General features: G+C 49.4%; 1 protein-coding gene across 2 annotated transcripts; it reads left to right on the plus strand.

Annotated features, from left to right (window-relative positions):
* The first annotated feature begins 226 nt into the window (after window positions 1-226).
* On the plus strand, window positions 227-8,437 carry NPC2 (NPC intracellular cholesterol transporter 2). Of its 2 annotated transcripts, XM_080809457.1 has the most exons (5): window positions 227-454; window positions 3,836-3,943; window positions 5,062-5,234; window positions 7,611-7,726; window positions 8,109-8,437. In XM_080809457.1, exons 1-4 carry the CDS (start codon window positions 373-375, stop codon window positions 7,695-7,697), a joined length of 450 nt encoding a protein of 149 aa, XP_080665583.1. In that variant the 5' UTR covers window positions 227-372; the 3' UTR covers window positions 7,698-7,726; window positions 8,109-8,437. The 2 variants fall into 2 exon arrangements, with proteins under 2 accessions (XP_080665583.1, XP_080665582.1); XM_080809456.1 differs by having other exon boundaries at window positions 301-454; window positions 7,611-8,437.
* Window positions 8,438-22,367: the final 13,930 nt, after the last annotated feature.

The raw sequence follows: 22,367 nt of genomic DNA on the forward strand, positions 1-22,367 counted from the left end.
CCACAGAGACCCCCGCCTCCGAGCACACCTATTGGTTGGTGCTGGAGGAGAAGGGATTTGATTGGCTAGAAATGTTTCCACTTACGGAAGCGAAGGCGCACCAACAAAATCCCGAGGCGCGTCGGGGCGGAGATGGATCCAAGCCTGCGGAGCCGCGGAGCCGACCAGATGGGCGGAGATAGCTGGCGTCTGGGCGGGACTGAGGCAAGCTTGGCTCTCCGGGACGGGGGGCGGGGCGCGGGCAGGGCCCGCCCTGGATGCTGGTGATGAGTGGCCTGACCAGGCTCCTCCCCCGGCCCGCCCCGGCAGGTTTATCTTGTGACTGGGACGATCCCCTCTTCCTTCCTCGCGCTTGGAACCTGTTTAGCTGCGATGCGTTTCTTGGTCGCCGCGTTCCTGCTCCTGGCGCTCGGCGCCTCCGCCCTGGCGGAGCCGGTGCATTTCAAGGACTGCGGTGAGCCCCAACCTGCCCGAGATTCCCGCGCCCTCTGCAGCAGCCCCCATGGGAACCCCGCGCCGAGACCCCCCGGCTAGGTTGGGCGGGTCCCGCGGGCGGCCAGGCTCAGCCGCTGGAGTGGGCCGAGGTCGGGGAGAAGCTGCGGGCGTTGAAACCCAACGGCAGAAAACTTTGTCTCTTTCCTGAGACGCGTGGTTGGGATCCCTGGACATTTCCTGGAGCTGGGCCTTTTGCTGAAGTTTCCTAAAGTTTGTAGGGCAAACCACTAGAGATCCCAGTGCTGCGCGGGGCGTGAGCGGTGGGGCGCAGAACTTTGTGTACGCCTCGTATCTTGGATGACCTCTCCCTCCCCACGCCGCTTGCTTTTATTTTTAATTTCCCTTTTGCTGACAAGTCAAAAGCCAATTCTCCTTTTCATAATTTACTCCATTGCCGCTTCCCTTGGGCTATATAATTTTGTGATTCTTAATCACTGTTTCCTCCTGTACGTAAAACTCGTGTTGCTGGTCACAGCTTGTGACACATAACCCACTCTTGTCTCTGATCCTTTTTGGGAAATACAAGTGGGGAGGGGCGGGTACTAAATAGTCAAGTCTATGGAATTATTTGTTCGAGCAGAACTTTCCAGAAGTGAAAAGGTGGGATGATAAGTGAAAGAAGACTTTTTATAGAATCTGTGAGCTGGAAGGAAGCTTGGAGATCCTGGAGTCAATTCTTGAACTCCAGAGATGTGGGGTAACTTACCCAAAGTCACCCAGCAGAGTGGGAACGAGAATAAGTTTGATCCTTTGTATCTAGTGCCCAGGTATTAGTAACTGCTCAGTAAATATTTGTTGAAAAAGTAAATGAGGGAATAGATAGTCTGCACTATATCGTCAGAATTTATGTTGAGGTAAAAACAAAGTTGGGCTAGGGGACAGGATTGATTAAAGAGTAAAGACTGCAGACCTCTTAATACTTAACAAATGCCGTTCCACGGAACTACTGGCACTTGAAAGATGCTATTATCACCTCAAATTACTGCCTTTCTCTCCACTAAACTTAGTGACCAAATTTGGATGAAGATGTTATATTAACTTTATTAACTCATTCAGCCCTCAGGATCTGTTTTACAGATGAGGAATCAGGCACATGGAGTAACTTACCAAGTTCTTACAGCTACTAAGCTGTAGGAAATTAGTGGGTGTTTGTGAACCACTTTGGGTTTCAGTGGTAATATTAAATTAACATTAAAAACAACAACTATGGAAACCAAATCCAGATACTGTTCTCATTTGAAAAAAGCAGATGTACACCTATGGCAGGAACTTCTTAAGGGAAGGATGGTTTCAGTTAAAGATTTTCAATTGACTTCTGAATTGGGAAATAACAGTGTAAAAACGTCAGTGCCCACATCAAAGGGTTTTCAAGTGCCGCTTTACCACTGACCCCTTTCCCCTGGAGTGGTATTTCCTCAAGTAAGCAATGCGGCCAAGCAAACTGGTTTTGCTATTTTTGCCGATTAGGACTGAAGAGTTTGTTCTGTGGACATTGAAAGTCCAAGCACCTCTTGTCAGTAAAAGTGGATGAAGGAGCTCCAAGTACTGCCCTTTCCTCGGGTCCTCCTAGAACACATGACCCAGTCTGGAAAGAAGCAGGTAGAAGTGGACGTTGAAAGCTCTAGCATAAGCACTGATTTTCAGTAGGTTGTTGATTCAAGTTCCGGATATCTGTTTTCCTGTCTGTAGAAGATAGGAGGACACAGTGAGTGGAAGACAGTGCTTGCAGAAGAGAGTTCTTGCAGGTGTATTTTGAGAACTTTGCCCATGATGGAGAAGCAAGCTGGGGATAAGGGGCCGCAAGTTATTATTTACAGACCTCCCTGGAGCAGTGTTGGTCAGTTTGATGAAACTGTCCCAGCCAAGAGCAGGTACAGGCCGAGAAGGCCAAGAGCATCGACATGAGCTTCTCTTTTTGTATCCAATGGGCTGAGCAAACCTGGTGACTGCAAAGGAGAGGCCCACCTTTTGTGTCAAAAAAGGAACTTGCTAACCCACCCAGGAGCAGCTATTCTAGATTAAATTCAAGGACCAAATCCCGATGAGATGGTAATAAAATGAACACCTACATAGCGCTCCTACGTTGCAAACACTTACCTAAGAGCTGTAAGTGTGTTAGTTCACTTACCCTATGAGGCAGTCACTGTTACTCTTCCCAGAGGGGTGAAGTATCTTGTTTTGAGGTTTTGCAGTAAGTCCTGAAGCCTGTGAGATTGCAAACCCAGGTGTCAGTCCCAGAGCCTATCTCTCAGGCTTGATGGCTGAATGGCCAAGCTTAAGCTTTCCTGGGGAGCTGGGAATGTTCCAGAGGCGCCTGGCTGGCTCAGTTGGTTGGGCGTCTGCCGTCAGCTTGGGTCTTGATCCCAGGGTCCTGGGAATGGAGCCTCAGCAGGGAGCCTGCTTCTCCCTCTCCCTCTGCCTGCCGTTCCCCGTGGTTGTGCGTGCTCTCTCTCTCTCTGGCAAACAAATAAAATCTCTTTAAAAAAACAAAAAAGCTTTCCTTGGTGTAGATGGTGTTAACATGCAGTTTGCTTGCATCCTCTCCATTCAGCTGTCCAGTTTCAGGGACCTGGATCAGACAGTGGGATTTTGAACGATTTTACTGAACCCGTTTAGGTCAAGGATTTATTGGGAACAAATAGCACTTTTGTCTTTGTTTAGACTGCAGAGACACTTATTTTGAAGAACATGTGTTTCCGAGCTGGAGTATACGCTTGTATACTGCAGATGCATTCTTAAGATTGCTTTCACTGGTAGGGGTATACAAAGCTCGGTGACCACCAATTTGGAGCAAAACCAGGACAGGATCGGAAGAGCATGGGTGGTCGGGTTGGGGGGGAGGTCAGTTCAGGAGCAGCCAGTCTCCATGGCATCCCTGAGCCCTGAGCCATCACTTGTGCCATAAGTATGCTGCTTTAAATCTGGCTGGTTCAGTCTTTAAGCATCTGCCTTGGGCTCAGGTTCCTGGGATGGACCCCACATCTGGCTCCCTGTTCGGCAGGAAGCCTGCTTTTTCCTCTCTCCCTCCCCCTGCTTGTGTTCCCTTTCTCGCTCTCTCTCTCTCTATCAAATAAATAAAATCTTTTTTTAAAAAATTAAAAAAATAAATCCTGCATGGGGATGGAAGGAAGAGTGGGGATGACCTTCCCTGGTGTAGCCCTCCCAAGATACAGAGCAGGGTGGCTGCCTTTTTATACTTACCTGATTTTCTTCATTCCCCTTCAGCCATCAAATACGAAGAGTTTCCTGGAAGTCACGGCATCTTCCCCTTACGTAGGGGACAGCATAGGTGCTTTATTTTCCCTCCTATTTCAATTCATTTTTTCTTTTTGTTTAACAGGTTCTGGGGTTGGCGTTATAAAGGAACTGAATGTGAACCCGTGCCCCACCCAGCCCTGCAAACTGCACAAAGGCCAGTCTTACAGTGTCAATGTCACCTTCACCAGTAGTGAGTAAAAGTGGCTGTTGCCTTCAAGTTCATCTTAAAGCCTAACAAGTCTCAAGTATTGGAATGAACACGGGGACGTGGGGCAGAGGCATTGCAGTCAGGACGTCCGTGACCTCCCTTCCAGCCTGTGCAAAGCTCAGACTTACCTTCCTAAGGGAGTTCGCTGGGGACCCAAGAAAAAAAATCTGAGCTTCATTTCTAGAAAGGGCATCTACTTTGAATCCTTTCTTCACTTTCTATCCTGTGGAACTAGATGGGACAGTCTGATAAGAAATCTCAACGTTCCTGTCATCTTCTGTTCTTAAACCTAAAGACAGCTGTAAATCCTAGAGTTGTTTTCTCTCCTGGATGTTACCCTGCCCCTTCTATTGTCCCAAACCAAAAATGTGCTTTGTAAACAAGAGTAATCCCCAACCCAGAAAGAGAGAGAGAGAGAAAAACAGAGCCAGTACTCTAGATCTCCAGGATAACCTAATAGCTAGTTAGTTGCCCTGATTTTACTGTATTTATTCCTTCTACCTGCCCATCTTATGATATGGAGGTTAGAGGGAGAGCAAGAAATATACTTCTTTCTGATCTTAGCCAGTTTCTAAAGGGTTCTCTCTTCCTGTTATAGCCCATGGCATTTCTGTGGAGCTCCCTTTCCATTTTGTTCTTAATTTTCTAATGGAATCCTGCAGGCAGGATTTGAGAATCCAGAGACCAGTCTTCTAAAACTCCGTAAGATATCCTATGCACTTTGACAGAAGCTGATATAATTAACAAAGTATACTGCCAAAAAAAACTCCATGACTTTGTTGGATAAGGTTATTTACATAGCTCTGATTCCCCCAAGAAACCGAAAGACCGTTAAGAGCAAGGTGGGACTGAGAGCAAAAAAAACAACCGTCTTGGTTGCTTTTTTTGTTTTGTTTTTAGAGTGAATACTTATTCTGTAGCATTCACAGAGGTATTACGCATAAGTACAAAGAGAAATAGACTCTAGGAATGAAGAAATACAGACTTGATGATTTGTTCTCCTTGCAGTGCCGTTGCTTGGGACCATATCTGAGTTTTTTCCTTAGGGTTTAGAAATAGGCTGTTCCCTTTACTATCTAATTCTCTTTTGTTCCTCTTAGATATTCTGTCTCAAAGTAGCAAAGCTGTGGTGCATGGCATCGTGTTGGGCGTCCCAGTTCCCTTTCCCATTCCTGAGGCTGATGGTTGTAAGAGTGGAATCAACTGCCCCATCCAAAAAGACAAGACCTACAGCTACCTGAATAAACTGCCCGTGAAGAATGAGTACCCCTCCGTAAGTGACCTTGTCGTTCAGGATGCCGAAGGCCTGTGACCAGATGAGAACTCTGAGGGGAGGGGGCAGGAATTGAAGATTGGGGTCGGGGTCCTTCATCTGTCTGTGATGAAGCAGCAGAAGCTTGGGGGGCGAGGAGATGAGTGGGAGTGTTAGGAACCCTGAGGTAAGGCAGATCCTCTTCACCACAGCCCTCTGTTCTTTGTCGCCTCCTGACGCCATTTTGATACACACTGTCTCCCTCCGTCCTCCTGACCACAGTTCGCTGAGCAATATTACATCTGCTTTATGAGTGAAGAAATTTGAGCCTCCAGTGTTAAGCACTGGAACAGAGTCCACTCTGCTCAGAAACATTACATCTCGATCTAGAGCCAGGCCTTGTGACCCCCAAAACCTAGGCACTGTTAAAAGATTGTAGGCAGAGGTGCCTGGGTGGCTCAGTGGGTTTAAAGCCTCTGCCTTCTGCTCAGGTCATGATCCCAAGGTCCTGGGATCGAGCCCCCCATCAGGCTCTCTGCTCAGCAGGGAGCCTGCTCTCCCCCCACCACCTTCTCTCTCTGCCTACTTGTGATCTCTGTCAAATAAATAAATAAAATCTTTTAAAAAAAAAAAAAAGATTGTAGGCAGATATTAAATAGTTCAAGATGCCAAGTTATCAAAAAATCCTGGTTTCTCCATTAATCTCTTAAGAGAGCAGTAGTCTCCCAGCTCCACAGTAGAAAGGTCACTTTCTCGACACACTTCTTTCTCCCCTGTGTCGGTCTCCAGCCCCTACCTTGCCCTCTGACTCACCCTGCTATACCTGCTTCTTTTCCTACCAGAAACTTGTGAGGCAGAACCTGTTGGAATGGACATGTGTTAAAGATAGGAATCCTGATGGGCAGCCCTGTCAGAACCCCTCTCACTCTTGAGAGCTTTTCCTGTGTCTTCACTTAATATATGGCTTTACTCACCAAAAAAAAAAAAAAAAAAAGAGGAATCCTGATAAGAATGGAGGAAGTAAAGGGATCCTGTTTTCCGTAAAGGAAAACAAGCTGCATTTTTTTTTTTTTTTTTGGAAAGGAAATCAAGGAGAACCCAGCAGCAGCCTGGCCAATTATTTTTTAGGAATGGCAAGTCATTGAAGAACATTGCAAAGAGACTCTAATAGCAGGTATCTGTGTTTAAGGGGTGTCAGAGACCCTACAGGTCAAGAACAGGTTTGTAGATTAATTTGCAGAGTATCCATAAAATCACTGGCATTTCTGAGTCTCTGGTCCCTAACATGGAGTGTCTGATTAGGGCCTGCCACCTAGTAGGCATTTTGTATATGGTAGTTATTGTTAAGTGAATTACATTTCATTTGAAAAAAGGCTTAAACTATGTTAATTTAGGCATTAAGTGAAACAGTAGTTAATGTGTTCTAGTCTTGAAAAACTTACAAGTTTCCAGAAGCCAGGTTTCCTGGTCACTCATGTGTTGTAAAAAAACATACAAATTAAAGGTAGTAACTAATAACAGGTAAGCAATTATCTACATAAGAAAGGATTGGAAAATTATCAGAGATTTATTAAGAATTAGAAGGGACAGGGGCACCTGGGTGGCTCAGTGAGTTAAAGCCTCTCCCTTCGGGCTCAGGTCAAGATCCCAGGGTCCTGGGATCGAGCCCCGCATCAGGCTCTCTGCTCAGTGGGGAGCCTGCTTCCCTTCCTCTCTCTCTGCCTACTTGTGATCTCTTTCTGTCAAATAAATAAATAAAATCTTCAAAAAAAAAATGAGAAGGGGCAGTCCATACTATACAAATCAAAGCAGAGATTTCTAATGAGGTGTGTTATTATAAAAAAAAAAAAGTTCAAGATATAACTAAGCTATTTTGCTACAAAGCGTTACTGTTCCAGAAATTATTCATACAGTCCTAAACTTCTTCGGACATCCTTTGTGTGTTGACATCTTCAGTACCAGTAACAGGGTATTTTATTATGCCTACGAATCTGACATTCTGCTCTCTGCTCCTAATTGGTTATGCTTGGAAAAAGCTGGATCGGATTGCCAAATCTATAAGAAATTGCTTAAATGTAAAATTACCTCCCGTGCAAGGCTTCGTCGTGTACCGTTCATCTCAGAGGGACAAGAACGCTTTAGGAATTAGATCCCACGCATCAGTGAGGTGAGCGTGTGGCGCCACTAACACCGAATCACACGTGGGACTTGGTTTGCTCTTGTGAGCTCAAGTGCACTGGTCGTGCCCACATCCCAGGCAGCCCTCCTGATGGCGTGATTCAAGAAGAGAGAGCTGAGGAATTAGGCAGTTTGTTATTAGGAGTCATAGTTAAACCTGTTCTGGATTGAGGCAAGGTCCTGCTTTCATTTTTCCCAATTCTTTTTCTCTTTCTCCAGATCAAACTGGTGGTGCAGTGGGAGCTCCTGGGCGACAAAGGCCAGCATCTCTTCTGCTGGGAAATCCCAGTGCAGATCGAAGGCTAGATCTGCTGCTGCTAGATCTGCTGCTGCCAGTATGTCCGTCGGGGGGTGAGAGAGCACAGGAGAAATCCAGTCTAACCTAGATCAGTGCCATAAGATGAAAGGAATTTCCACACCACTGTGTTATGCCTCTCGGCCTCCAAAGGGTTCCAGATCCCCTTTCCTGAGAGCTCTGAACTATTGCCCTTGTAGTATCTTTTGTGAAGGGGTGGGGGAGAGACGAGAGAGGGAGGAGGATAGGCATGGCTTGAATTGTCTTCAGTGTTTTTTGCTGTTGGGAGAAGGAGGGTCCAGCAGTCAGGACCCTAGTGAGACTGTGTAGGGCTGTTGGATAACTTGCCCTCGGGTTATCTGCCCTGGCAACAGAGGGCGGGTTCCAGACCTCCCCCACCTCCTGGGATATCACATCTGCAGGTTCCTCAACTCCAAGTGCCTCCTTGAGTTCAGCGCATTGGGCCAGCGCCTCAGCTCTGCCGCTGGATGACAGTGACTTGCTGTCCGGTGGTGTCCAGCCTCTTGGTGGCGGGGAGGTGCTCTGCCGCAGAAACTTCCCTCTGAGCAGCCAGTCCTCTATGGTGATCTCCTGTCTCCTTTTCTGTCTTAGGTGGTTTTCATTAAATGCAGCACTTTATAGCAGATGTTTGATTTTTTTTTTTTTTTTAACAACACTAACTTGTGGCTTCCTGATGCCCCTGGAAATGTCCTTTTGAAGTAAATAAAACTTGGCAGTCTTGTCTTCTGCATGTTGCTGGTGGTCACCTGCTTCTTTCAGAGTGTTTTCCCCCAGATCTGTGGAAGGTAGACGCCCGGTCCCATGGTCCCACAGTGCAGTAAAGACAGGACACATTCAGTCACTGCCCTTTCTTCCCTCTTCGCCCAATTAGACCTTGCCTGTCTGTTTTATACAGAACGACATGATAGTTTTGCTTTATTTTGCACACTCTCGACACCACCAGATGTGCTTGAGAGAAGCCGTGAAAGCAAACACCACCTAGTTCAATGATAACATGTGAAAGGTCAAGGGAACTCAGCGGGGGGCGGGGAGCAGAGAGCAAGAGGTTGCAGGTTGGCATGAAGCATAGTAGTCTTTTGGGAGCCATAACCATGAGGAAAGCCTAGAAGCTTAAAAATGAAGGGGGCAGCTGTGGCAGATAACGGCCAAGTTAATGAAATCTTGGCTTTTACTGCTTTTGAAGTGCAAGTATAATCATGGGGCATGTATTTCACTGCCTGTTTTAATCAGTGTACTGTCCATCACCTTTTAGCAGTCGCAGGTGCGACAGCCCTACTCATGAGTGAGTTGGGGAATGTGGGCCTTGAAAGGCCACCCCTTTTAGATTGGGGTGCCTAGGCAGCAAGTAAGTCACGTGGTCCAGTTCATTTCATCCCGCTAGAACCTTGGATTTCCTTGGCTTGTGAGTTTCCCAGGAAAACCACCAGGGGACAGGCATAGATCAGGAATAAAGTTAGCAGCAGCCAAGACTTCCTAGTTAATTCCCAGAGCCATTCAACCACTGTCTTCTTTAGCTGAGACACTTTGTGTATCCTCTCAAGCTGTGTCTAGGGAGTCAGCCCACTCATGGTGTCGCCATGATGGGCCCTAGGTCTGTCAGACTCGGACGACTCCGGAGGTAGGAAACTGCTGTGGGTTCTGGCTTCAGACAGCTGGTAGTTGGATCCTGGCTTCGCCAATTCATAGGACTACAGGGCAGTCTGCAAATCCCTTAACCTCTCTGTGCTTCTGTTCTCTTATCTGTTAAATAGGTATAATGAACACCAGGGCTACAGAGCCTAAACGGGGTGATTCATGGAAAATGCTTAGAATGCCCCCCTGGCCCATGGTGCACACTTGGTAGATGTTAGCAATGATTCTAGGAGGTAGATCTTGTTCCTCACCTAGAAACAGCAGGAAAATCCGAAGGTTCAATCAGATGTGTGCTGATAGGTCACCTCCAAAAAAATGAGCCCTTCCTCTGCATGGAACTTATTGAGATGCCTGGAAAAGCTCAGTTCTCACGTGTGGCCACTGTCTCCCTGCTCCCAGAACACTTGCTTCTGTCACCGAGCACACTCGAAGCTCACAGCGGCCCACCCTGCGTTCCATACTCGTGCCCTCACCTGCTAAAAGAAGACAGAAGAAAAATAGTGCAGCTAGCGCCCATCCTTCCGGCAGAGCAGGAAGGTAATGCAACAGCTTATGAACTGTTTACCATCCACTGTGAGGCTACACGGAGCCTGCCCTGTGAGCTAGGGAGCGCTCCCGTGGGGGGGATTAGCTTGAAAGGTCGTCTTCTGTACAGACGGTTCATAAGCGCCCCCTGAGTCATTAAAGCATTGAGAAGCATTGAACCTTGGGCTACCTAAAAAAGGTCGCGCTCTTTCCAATGACAGTCTCATACTTTTCTAGTCCACTGAGCAAGCTGTGAAGGCTCAGACACCGCTCCTCTCTTGCATGAATTCCAGGCCAGAACGATCCCAGACTCCGGTCATTAAAAAAGCACGCTCACAGTCACAGGAACCCGGTATCTGGTATCTCCAGTTTGGGAGAGGGTTAGGTGGGAGGGCTGACATTTAGTCAGATCTTGAGGTAATGAAAAGCAATAAGCATGGAGTAATTTCCAAGCTTGTACGTTTGGTTTTGAAATCTTAGTTGATTTTTTTTTTAAAGAATTAAGATTGATCTTAATCATGCCTTGCAAAGGCTGATGTAAGTCCGTTCTCGGAGAAAACCCACGGATGTAGGAAAAGTGGCTTGACCTAGGTGAGGTCCAGGCCAAGGGAAGATGATCTAGGATGAGCCATTCGTGTCTGAGAATCCAAAAAACAAGTATTGCTGAAATGACTGGGTTGCTTACTGAGGATAATTATTTAATAAGCAACACGGTTGGAAGTCCGGGGAGTGAAATGGTTGGTATGAGGTCAAGGTCATGGTACACAGGAAGAGCACTGACACAGGAAAGGATTATGTGCAAGAGATGTCACTGAGGTGACCGTCATCTTGAACAAGTGTTTCTCCCGAGGGCCCTTTGGAAGGAGACAGAACTGGAAACGGAGCTTGGAAGATTTAAAAGCCTGGGGTAGTTGGTTGAGTGAGTGTGTGTGTGTGTGTGTGTGTTGGGAATGGGAGGGTCACTGTTGTGTGACCTGAGGTAGAAGGTGGCACTGGCTCTCCACAGATACTGCCTAACAGCGTCCTTAGAAGAGTTGAGACATTTTGGGTGGTTGTGTCTTTTTCTGTGAAGAGAATCCCCTGGCCCATCCCTCAGATTCCAAACTGAAGCCTATTCACTTACAGCTGTCAGTTGACTAGCAACTAAACGGTCTGGGTGTTGGTTGCCATGGAAACAGCTAAAAGGCCCATTGCTATGGGAACCTACCATGCTCTCCAAACCAGGGGTTTGGTTCCTAAAAAGGAGTGGCGGGCACGGGAGAGGGTGGAGCCAAGGAGACGGCTGCAGAGGGTTAGAAGGTCCAGAAAGGAGAGGAGGAAAGTGAGTGAGGCTGGCCAGCTCCTCACCACCAGCTCCTCACCATCGGGACAGAAAAGCAGTGACTTCGAGCACTTTCTGCAGGCATCCCCACCTGTTCTCTGTGTGTCTCCCCCTGGTAGCCACAGAGCACGGGTGGTCGCTACCCCAAGAGGAGAGGAAGGGCATGAGACCTTGGGACGGACCTAGCATGACCCTCGTCTGCAGGGGCTCTGGCAGGGAAAGTCTTGGCTCCTCGCCGCATGGCAGGCCCTTCTTCACGCCTCCCATGTCCCAGATGAGCAGCCAGCAGGTGAAAGGAGCTTAGCTCTGGCTGCCGGTGGGCCAGGCCGATAAGGAGCCTGGCAGACAAAATGGATGGCTGCTGGCCTTGACTGTGGCAGGGGTGCCGGGAGTTCCAGCGAGGAAGCAGATGGCCGGCCAGCAAGAGCAGTGTCTGTTGTCAGCACCTGAGAAACGCACCGCTCTGCTCTCTGCCCCCACCCCCCACCCCCGCAGGCCTCTACCACAGAAGGTACCACAGATGGAACAGAATAGGAGAAACGAGGCTTGACAGTCTGAGGATGTACACAACAGTCGTTAAGATTTTTGAGTTTTGCAATCGAGGGAAATTACTGACGTCGGTGTTGGGTGCTAAGATGACCCATTCTGAGACAAAGAGAAAACAGCCTGGGGGCTCTGCCAGTAACTACTGGTAACATGTGGTGTATCAATTGAAAGGACTGGGCGAGTCTCTAATCATACCCGTGAGAGTGAGGAACCTCCCTAGAGTCCAGAGAGGCTCAGGACTGAGACTGGGACCACGACATTTGACTTAGAAGCCGTCTCAGACATGTTTGGCCCAGGGGACTTTCCTCTGCTTCTCCAGAATTCCGAGATGCCTGGTCTTGATTATTTTTTTCTCCTAATCTTGCCTTCTGCCTGGAGCTGTTGGTCTCAGTCCCTCCCAGGGAGCTTTCGAGTCTAGGAGGCTGGCACCAGAGAGAGAGAGAGAAAGAGAGAATGGCCACCCAGCACGTGCACTGCTCCAAGGGACAACCAAGCATTTCCCCCAGGATCTGTGAGGAGATTTTTCACTTTGAGAACATAGTTGTCTATAGATTTCTGTAACATTTAAAATTGTAAATCCAAGCTGAGTTTATACCCCACCTCCAACTCTTCCCCGTTGACTGACTTTGGTAAGTTATTTAACCTCTGAAGGCCTCCCTTTCCGCAGCTATAAGTAGGCTAAGAATACCCGTCCCAGGGCCCTTCTGCCGTGACCTGAGGTGGTGTCTGCAAAGGGCTCGTGCAGTGCCCATCCCTAATAAGTACCTGATTATTATTATCCTCCCAGATCAGAAAAGAAGGTTGCAGCCATGGAAACTGCTCAATGGCCTAGAATCCTAGGCATTTGCCATGGATTTGTCTTCCAAATTTAATTCCAGGTGCCATTCAAGACGAATATCCCCTCCGCTGGTCCTCCCTGTGGTTTGGCTTCGCTAAGGCAGACTCTAATCCTCTCTCTTTAGGACGCTTAACCACATTCTTTTTCAAGTATAATTTTCGTCTGTCAGCTTACCTTCCTAACTAGACTGTAAACATCTTGAGAACAGAGACTGCCCTTTCACATTTCAGTAAATGCCCCAAACTCAGCACTCAGTGGTCTTTCAGTGAATTTTTTTTAATACAGGAAAACGTCATGGTTCTTTCGTTATGCATCTGACCATTTAGTTCTACCATAGCTCTGGTCTGCCAATGGGGCAGGAAGAGGAACGGTTGATTTGATGGCATTCTCCTGAGGAAGGCACAACAGGGCCCCATCCTGGGCAGGTCGCTCCAGACTCCAGGACTCTGGCTCACATCTTGTAGAAGCCTCCGTCACGTGCATCCAAGACTCACTGACAACACTAGCTTGTCTCCAGGCTGCAGGCTCCCTGGCCCTGGGTTCAGGAGGAAGTGGCTTTCCCTCCCTGTCTGGCTTCTGTCTGTCTTCAGTTCAGTTCAGCAAACCTCCTGACCACTCCTGGCTCCTGTCTGGGTCATGGTCATGGCTCTGTAGCTGCACGTTGTATCAGCTTGCTTCTGGAAGGGCAAGAGAAAGTGGATCTGGCTTATCCAGCTCTCTTCCTTCTCCGGTAGAGGCTAAATCCCGGCAGCCTCTGGCAGGATCCCACCCCCTCCCCTTGGCTTCCCACCAGAGCTTGCCCTTGCCTGCTCAGAGGAACAAGGCCCAAACAGCTAACGGAGCATCTCCCAGACCGTGGCTGCTGAGAACCATCTTCTCGCAAGGCGGGTCAAGCAAACTGCCGGGGTAGGGAATAGGGCAGCAGGATTGAATACAGGAGAAAAGCCTCTTTGCCATGTGACCTTGGATGAATCATTTCGCCTTTTTTAGTTGAATATCTCATAGAAGTGGTACAGGAACAAAAGGAAATGATGGGTGTGCACGTGGTAGCTTGGAAATACAAAAGTTACTCATACTCAGAATAATATCATAGGCTTGTGGGGAGGACCAGCAATTCATCCTTTGGATTTTCCTGCCGAAGGATGAGCTCGACACACCCACAGAAAAACCCACAAGAAACACAAGGACCTGGATTTGATCACTATAAGAACAAGTTTAAGATTTGGCCACCAAACAGATGTTTAATGCAGTTGGCTCTCCCATAATGTTTGCTTAGTCCTGAGGGCATAGAAGGCTTAGGCAACCTCTCACTCCGTCACCCTGATCACCACATAGTCTGGTTGAGTTTACAGGGGCAGGACAGCATGCTGTCCCTCAGCCAACACTTCCTGTGCCCCAGTTTTATGCCTGGCGCAGTGATCGGCCCTGGGGACAAAAGAATGAGTAAGGCAAGGTCCCTGCCTTCAAGAAGCTCAGAGTCTGTGGGAGAGGCAAGCAGCCAACCATCACAGATACAGTGGCACGGTGCCAGTCACAGGGTGGAATGCCATGGCAACCAGAAGGAAGAGCCGTGGGGGCAATTCGGTTGGGAGCCAGGCTGGAAGCACTTTGACCTTTGGTCATCGCTCAGCCATCCTTCTCTCATTCATTCAACAAACATGGCCCCACCCTTCGTCTTCTGAGATTGGGGGGAATATTCATTGTAGTGAATTGACCTCCTCGTGAGCTGCTGGTTAATTTATTTTTACTTAAATTTCCTCCTACTTCATTGACCTTGGAACTAAGTAAGCACATTTGGTTATGTTCTGACCATGCACCCAGTATTCTAGAACTCTGGTCACCACTCCCCAACCTATCTGACCCACTTCTCCTTTCGGTACCCACTCCGGCCACACTGGTCTCCTTTCAGTTCCTCACACCAGCTGTGCTCCCTTCCCTCAGTCACAGGATTCTTACACAGGCTGGTCTCCCTGCCCCGAATGCTCCTCCCACTTGGTTAGCATTCAGATAGGAACCCCTGCTCATCCTCTCCATTTCCACCGAAGGGAAGCCTTCCCAGACCACCTCCCCCAGATCAGATCAAGAGCTTTGCTCTCTATCCCCAGAGCCCTGGGCTCTCTCCCCTCATGGCACAATTCAGAATTACATACTGTAATTCTTCGCTTCTTTAATTAAATATCTGTTCCTCTGGGGCAGAGAATATTTCTATTTGCTCATCACCATAATCCCAGTGTCTGAAAGAGCTCTCAGCCCAAGGAGCAGGTGGCCAACAAATATTTTTTGAATGAATTAATGGAATGATAAATGGCTTTTTAGCCACTTTCTGCCTTGGGCATAAATTTGGTTGAGTGTCCCAAAACCTAAACCAAATAGCAAATATACAAACACACAAGCCTAGGGACCAGAACCCAAGGGAGCCCCCCATGAAAGAGGCATAAAAAGAAAGCAAGTTTGGGTTGGGATGGCCCAGAATTAAGAGGCTCCAAGCTTGTAGAAATGGGGGGCCAAGGGAGGGAAAATGGAGACTGGAGCCACCTAACAAGGTCAGACCCGGGAGGTGACCTAGGATGGAGGGAGAATTAATAAACTGTACTGAGTATCCATCACCTTGATTCTCAGGGGGTGCTTGTGTACCTTGGGTGTAACAGAACAAAAGACAGAATTACTGCACCATTTTCCTACTGCTTCCGTTATAACTAGACTTTGATAAGTGTGGGATTGGGGAGGAGGAGGATCATTTTATATTGAAACCAATACTGAATATAAATTTCTTACGATTATAAAAACGCATGAGATTTTGAAGACATTCGTGACGTTAGCAGTAGTTTAGTGACGGCATCTGAGAAGCATTAATACCTCAAAGGTATTAATACCTTTAGTACCTTCAAAGAAGCATTAATACCTCAATACCTTTGGTACTATATTCCAAAGGATTCTGTGTGATTGGAGTTTTGTAAATCAAGGATCAGAAATGCAAGGAGGATATGCTCTTTGGAGGCAAGATTGTTCTTTTGTGTTTTTGTAGCGCCCACCGCACCCACGTCTCCTGGGGTCGCCCGTTAAGTGTGGAACTAAAGCCAAAGCAAACAACTCACTCTGGGTCCAGTCTATAAGTCGTTAATTGGATTCTGTTATCAATATTGCTCAGCCTTCCCACTCCTCCAGAGAGAGTTGGGGCCATTTCTGTATCTCTCTGGAGAAGATTTAACTAAAGAGGCTCCATGGGGTGCTGTGTACAAGCTCTTCCAGGATGGAATTGTGGGGGAGACCATAGGTAGCAAGACTGAGTTGAAAGCAGAAAGCACAAAGAGATTTTAACTTCCCACGTTGCCTATAAGGAAATTAGGCTCTAGTTTCCCTGTGTTTTTCCATTGTCATCTGTGTTGCTTCCACTCCAGGAGAAACTGGGAGCGCCTTGTAGACAGGGCTTTGTCTGTTTTTAACAGTAGGCACCCTGAAACCATACACAGCCAATACTTGACCACTGTCTTGCCCAGGGATTCCCCCGGATCCAAGCAGATAGAATCTTGGCCAAGATAACAATCCAAACTGCAAAGCCTGGAAAAGAAAAATTCTCAGAGGTAGGCAGTGGTAGGAAGCAGGAAGTTAGTTGGAAGAGTAGGCGGCAGAAGGCGGCTGGTAGGTCCTTCCTCTTCCCTCCTCATCTACCTAACAAAGGAGTGAGCTGAACCTGGGAGCAGCCCTGGTGATCCAAGTCGTGATTATGGGGACTGATTCTCAGCAGGGCCTGAGATGAAGGAGACAATGTTCTCAGATTTAATCGCTGCTTTTCAACTCCCCAGATGTCATCTCTAATGGTCCCTGGCTGGTGCCACTCAGAGCCTCCACCCACAGACCCTCAACTCTGCCTACCTGAACAACTTCCTCCCAGCTGCTCAGCATCTCTGAAGCTCAGATCCAAGCCTGCCCCCGCCCTTTCCAATGCATCTGAGCCTATTCCTTGGGTGTTCCGGGAAGGGGAAGGAGCGAGGTTGCATCTCACACTTTGGATACTGTGTCTAGAACGTATCAAATCAACCACCCCCAAAGCAGCAACCGGACAAAGGGACCAGACCCACTGGAAAAGGTAGTGAGACAAGAGTCCTGAAGGACGAATCCTGGGGGTGCCAGTGGGCGGTGATGGGGCTTGGAAGCAGCAGGCCACACTGCAACCTTGTCAGGAAAGGGCTGGAAATAAGCCAGACTAAACAGAATGGAAAAACAAGAATCATCTACAGTTAAAAAAAAAAAAAAAGGTGGGGTGGGGGAGGAGGGAGTCAGGGCATGAGACTTGTTGCCAGAGAAGTTAGAAATGAGGACAAGAACTGGGCATCACTCCTCCACTCCTTCCTGACTGCATTTTCTCCTTTTCTCATAACCTCTGTTATAAATCACTGCAGACCGGAACCGCGCTGGCTGCACCCACCGGAAATTGCAATCTGCCAGCCTGAAGACTGGCATTCAGGGACCGTCTTGGTCACGAAAAGCAGAATTCTTGTTTATTTTGGTAAATTAATTGCTGGCAGAGAGGGCTTTTCATTTTCCAACCAGAACAATTGCAGGCTTGAAAAGAAATTGCGGGTTGGGAAGCACCTAAGGGTGACTCTGGGTGAAACTCCAGACCTAGCAGCCAAAATGCACTGTGCTCGGCATATTGGAACAGAAGACCACAGGATAGGCGGGGACTGTGTGCTGAGCCGAATCTGTGCACACCTGTGGCCCCTGAGCCTTCCTCCCTTAGCCACTTGCGGGTGGTGCACACCAGCCAGCCAGTGTGCGGGGAACGGGCGGCAATGTCTGCGCCCCATCTACAGTCCCAGCCAGGGCTGCAGGTGACCAATGCTGTGGAGTAGCTTTAGAGGATGATGCCCTGTGGCCACATTTCAGTGAAAAGGCTCTGGAATGTCTCACGCTCATACAAGTCACTGCGGCCTCTGCACCCGGAGCTGCCCTGCTACCTTCTGCCACACCAAGGTTGATCTGGTCATGTTCCTACCGAAGGAAGTCTGCCAGCCAGTCAGTGACCTGCACCCGTCCCACCGGGGAGCCAGTGGCTGTGGTCCCTTTGGGAAGGACACCCCTCGTGGGACTTACCAGAACCCATGGACAACGCACCTCACATATACATGCACTACAGAGAGATTCCAGTCCTGTTCTGTTCTAGAAAGTGTTCAAAGTGAAGGGAGGTCAAGATTTCAGTGAAGTTATTTGGGGAAAGTTCGCTGGAGAGGAAATGTTTGACCAATTATTCAAAAGGTGTTTTCTTAAAAAAAAAAAAAAAGGTATTTTCTTGATTTAGCAGAGAGAAAGGAGAGCACATCTCAGGTGGGGGGAGCAGGGAAGGGAGGTTTGGAGGCAGGAGGAAATAGAAAGCTGATTGCTTACAGAGGTGGCTGGGGTGGTGGCTGGTTGGTGGGTGGCTGGGTGGTCGGGTCAGTGAGATGCCAGCGGGCCTTTGCATATCCTCGATGAGTAACTCAGGGGCCTCCAGGCAGGGATGATGATGATTCCAGCCCAAGTGTGTGGGATGAGCTGGAGCTGGGAGGTTGGAGCAGGGGTCTGGTCAGGAACTTGACCTTACTGGGAACTCAGCACCAGAGGCGGGACCAGGGTGAAGGCTGGGAAAGACAGGGGGTGAGAGGAGGATGCCTCTGGGAAGGAAGGCGAAAGAGAGCTCAAGGGAGGCTTCATTGGAGTAAGTTTGCAAGAGCAGGAGGAAGAAGGACCCTGAAGAAGCAGGGATCTGTTAGTAGACCCCAGCCGTCTGGGCATTGCAGAATACCTCTAAAGCGGTTTTTATAACTGAAAGGGAAATCTTTCCCATCTATAATCTGACTTGATCAGAACATCTCTGTGATACAAGCAGGGTCCAAGGTTATCTCTACAGAAGGGAGGAAATCAAAGCACATAATGGTGAAAGTAACTTGTCTGACGTTCCTCTCGTAAAGCAGGACAAGAGGAAGAATGAGAAGTCGAGAGGGCCAGGCTTCCCTCTCCACAGAGGGCCTTCCCGCCTCGCCCATAGCCTTGTTCTCTGGGCTCCGCTGGGTGAGCACACCAAGCTGGGTAGGTCCCGGGACACTAGGCTACTAGAGCTCCCTTTAGGACCTCACACAGAGGCCTGCCATCCCCTCCGACCTCAGGACAGACAAAGGGGGATGGATCCTGACTCCACCTCCCTGTCCTGGTATCTTTCTCCAAGCTTCCCGTCTCAAGGTTCCTTGCCTGCTGCGCGTCCGCTTGCTTCCTCCCCTAGGTCGGGCTGTGGGTTTGGATTGTCTTCCGGTCAGCCTTTCAGTCCACTCTCCTCCTACCTTGCAAGGGCTTCCCCGCAGCCCCTCCTCGTCCTTTGCTGGGCACTTCGCTTCCTCTTATTGGAAAAGACAATTGGCTGGATGGGAGCTTGCTGGCGTTTTATTGCTCAGATAAGGGATTTTCATATCAGTCCTGATGAGAGGCATTTGAGGGGCCATTCTTGGCACCTGCTGCAAGAAGCAATTTTGTTCTGGCTTCTCGAGTCTGAATGTGCTGGGGAAACGGAGCTGCCCTTTGTCTAACAGACTCTTTCCAGGAAGCTCAATATCCAGAATTGATAAAAACAACTCAACCCTGATGGGAGGGGTAGGAGAGTCCCATCAACCCATCATTTCTCTTCCTTCCAAATCAAGCCCAGTGACAGCACCCTGTTGGTAGGGCTGGGGTGGAGGGATGCCAAGTGGTGGTGGAGGTCATAGTGGGGATCCCTGGAGGTGGCTGAAAACTGCTTATCCAGTCCCCTTTTACAAACGAAGAAACTGAGGCCAGAAGGGGCAGTGCCTTGCCCAAGATCGTGCAGAATTCCATCAGGGTCCCCGACTTGATCCATGGACCAACTGGGCCTGCTCGCATCCTCTCCCGTAGGGGCCTCTGTTCCAGCCATGTTTGGACGCCTCCTCCCCGCCCGCCCATTCAGTCAGCACCAGGGTAGAGCTCTGTGTCCCCCCCGAGGCACCGACCACAGAGGCAGCAGTGAGTGTGACCTGGGCCCTACTCCTTGCCACGGTGCCATGTTCTCAGCAGACCCGGTAGCTGCACACTTTTCCCACCCCAGCATAAGCCCCCACCCTGCCTGTCACTCAGGCTCCCAGCAGCCAGAGCTAAAGATAGAATTGAGGGCAGCGTTTTAAGTGAGCTGTGAGCAGACCTGGCTGGCCCAGTGGGGAGGGGGAGCGAAGGCGCATTAGGAGACCTCCGCAGGGCAGCCGGGCTGCGTTTCTCTGACGGTGGCCCCCGCCCACGAGACTGGCAAGAACTGTTGCTGGTCTCCCTCCTCCTATGGACTGAAAAGCCTGGACAGGCCTGGTGGAGCCTGAGTCTGTCCAACACCTCACTCTGGACGCCAGCCTTTCCGGGACCTCAGTGAGATGCTTCTGGCTTTCTCTCCTCTGAACCCACTGCCTTGCTGGCCCCAGGACTTTGGTTATTGCCAAAGCCAGTGAAGACCCCGCTTCCACAGCTCTGCTTTGCCCTCCTGCTAAAGTTCACGCACTAGCATTAGGGCCACAGGAAGCTGAAAGCTGAGGCCCAGGATGGGGCTGAGAGCCCCCAGGGCTTACATCCTGAAGGATGCTGCTGGCTGGCAGAACCTGGATATTGCCTCCAGAACTTCGTGGAAGATGACATCACCCGCAGATCCCATCCATCCGGATTTCCTCTTCCTGTCTTCAGGCCACCTGCTTCTCGGCCGCCCTAGCCATAGGCCAGCTGAGGCGCACAAGCCTCACACGTGCGTGGCAGGGAAGTGAGTGGTGCAGGGGAGGAAGGAAACCCGGACGGATTCCCGCTCCCAGCCAAAGCTCTCCATTCTCCAGGCACAGTCAGTTGTAGGCAGTGGAGGACCCACGGGGAGAGAAGCAGGAAGAGGGAAAGGACGAGCCACCTAGAGGTGCTGACCCTTCCCCGGAAACGCAGAAGGGGAATGAAAGCTGCCTCCCCTCGAACCTGAGTGTGTTAGAGAGTTACCTCAGCCCCTCACCGGCACCACCACAGCACCAAATGAAGGGACAGAGACAAGACACCGCGGGCAACCCTGCAGATGGCTGGTGTGCCGGTGTCGGCCGTGCTTTCTAAATCAAAGGATTTGGTGACAGCCCCTGAGGAGGGGCAGGCTGGAGAGCTGGGGGGACAGCTCTGCCCGACGCTTACCCTCTTCTCCCCACAGTAACAAAGCGGGGACTACCACTCCAAGAACCTGCTTTCCAGGGACAGAAATAGTATGGGAGGGTGGGGTGCGGGGGCTGGGACTGCCACATGCTGCTGTTCCATGGGCATTCTGGGTAAGAATAATAAGGAGGCTATTAATAACTTGTTACCTCTGTATAAGTCTTAAAGACCTTTCTCTAGATGTTTTTACTGCCTGCACACCCATGATCTCATTTGATTTTCAAGTCAGCTCTGTGCATCTGTGGGGTCGTCACCCCCATCTGACAGGCGAGGGAACTGAGGCATGGGGAGGGGACTGTCATGTGGTAATCAGGGGCTGGGCAGAAACCAGAACCCAGATCTCCTTGGGTCATCTCTTCAATTCCAATGTCTCATTGCAATGGGGTTCCAAAAAAGGCAGATTTTCTCCTGGTCTATATTGAAGTCACTTTTGAGGTACATGTGGCTGTAGTACGAAGTCCTCCGAGGGCTTTGACCCCCAGATCAATTAATCCAGACTGACCTAGCACTTCTCTGTCTCTGCTCTGTGCTAGGCCCCAGAGACAGCCATCAGCAAAACGGTCTGGCCATCAAGGAGCTCCCAGTTTGGCGAAAAGAGAGACAACCCCTTAGGGCATCTCAGTACCACAGGGTTCATTTAAGGACCAAGGCAGCACAGGACATTTTGAGAGCACAGAAGAGGAGCCCTAAGGCAGCCCAGCAGAGAAGGCTTCCTGAAGGAGGTGATGCTCTAACCAGCTCCCTAGCCAAGGTTACTCTGATTGTGCCTCTCTTCTAAACACCAACCCACACCCATCCTCACTCCACTCCATTCTGCCTATAACATCAGCCTCTGGCCTCTTTGAAAGACTGGCACAACCCAGCAGCAGTAGCTAAACCGCCCTAAGTCTGCAGGCCAGAATGAACCCATCCTGCAGCCCAGGCATTGCCGCAGTCACGCTCCACTGCTGGAAACAGACAGGATTTGGGTTCTGGGCTCAGCTCCACCTCGGGACCTGCCCCTCATACAGCCACAGAACGGGCAGATCCTGGGATGGAGCAGGTTACCCAATCCACCGCCTGCTCACCCTCAGCTCGGTCTACACAGGAATCATCTCAGATGTGCAAAATCCTAACCTACTTTTAAAAACCTGCTGATGAGACTCCAAGTTGCTCTAGCTAATTCCTGGCATTTAACGCCTCTCTATCGCTAACCTGGATCTGTCATTTCTGTTATTACTAAAACTTAACCTGTTCTTATTTGGTCTTTGGAGAAGACAAGGCAGTTGGTCATGTTTCCCAAAGCAAGAGGCCTCTGTAGACTTAAAAGCAGTAATGAAATCACCCCTCAGGCTTCTCCATCTGGGGTCGATGAATTTCACTTACTGCCCGCGTTAATTTATGGCCTGATTCTTACTTCCTGTAGGCCTCTCCCCGCCTCCTTTGGTGGAAGAATCCAAGACTGAGCACGGAGTAGCCCAGAGGGGCTGCTGTAAAGGGGTGGCAGTAGGAAGAGGGCAGAGACCACATTCTGGGGAGTGCAGGGGCGCAGGGAATATGGGAAATGAGGTTAAATGCTATTCAAAGCAGGGAACCCCAACAGAGCCCAGAGGAGTA

Source organism: Martes martes (assembly GCF_963455335.1).
Source record: "Martes martes genome assembly, chromosome: 7".
Lineage (NCBI taxonomy): Eukaryota > Metazoa > Chordata > Mammalia > Carnivora > Mustelidae > Martes > Martes martes.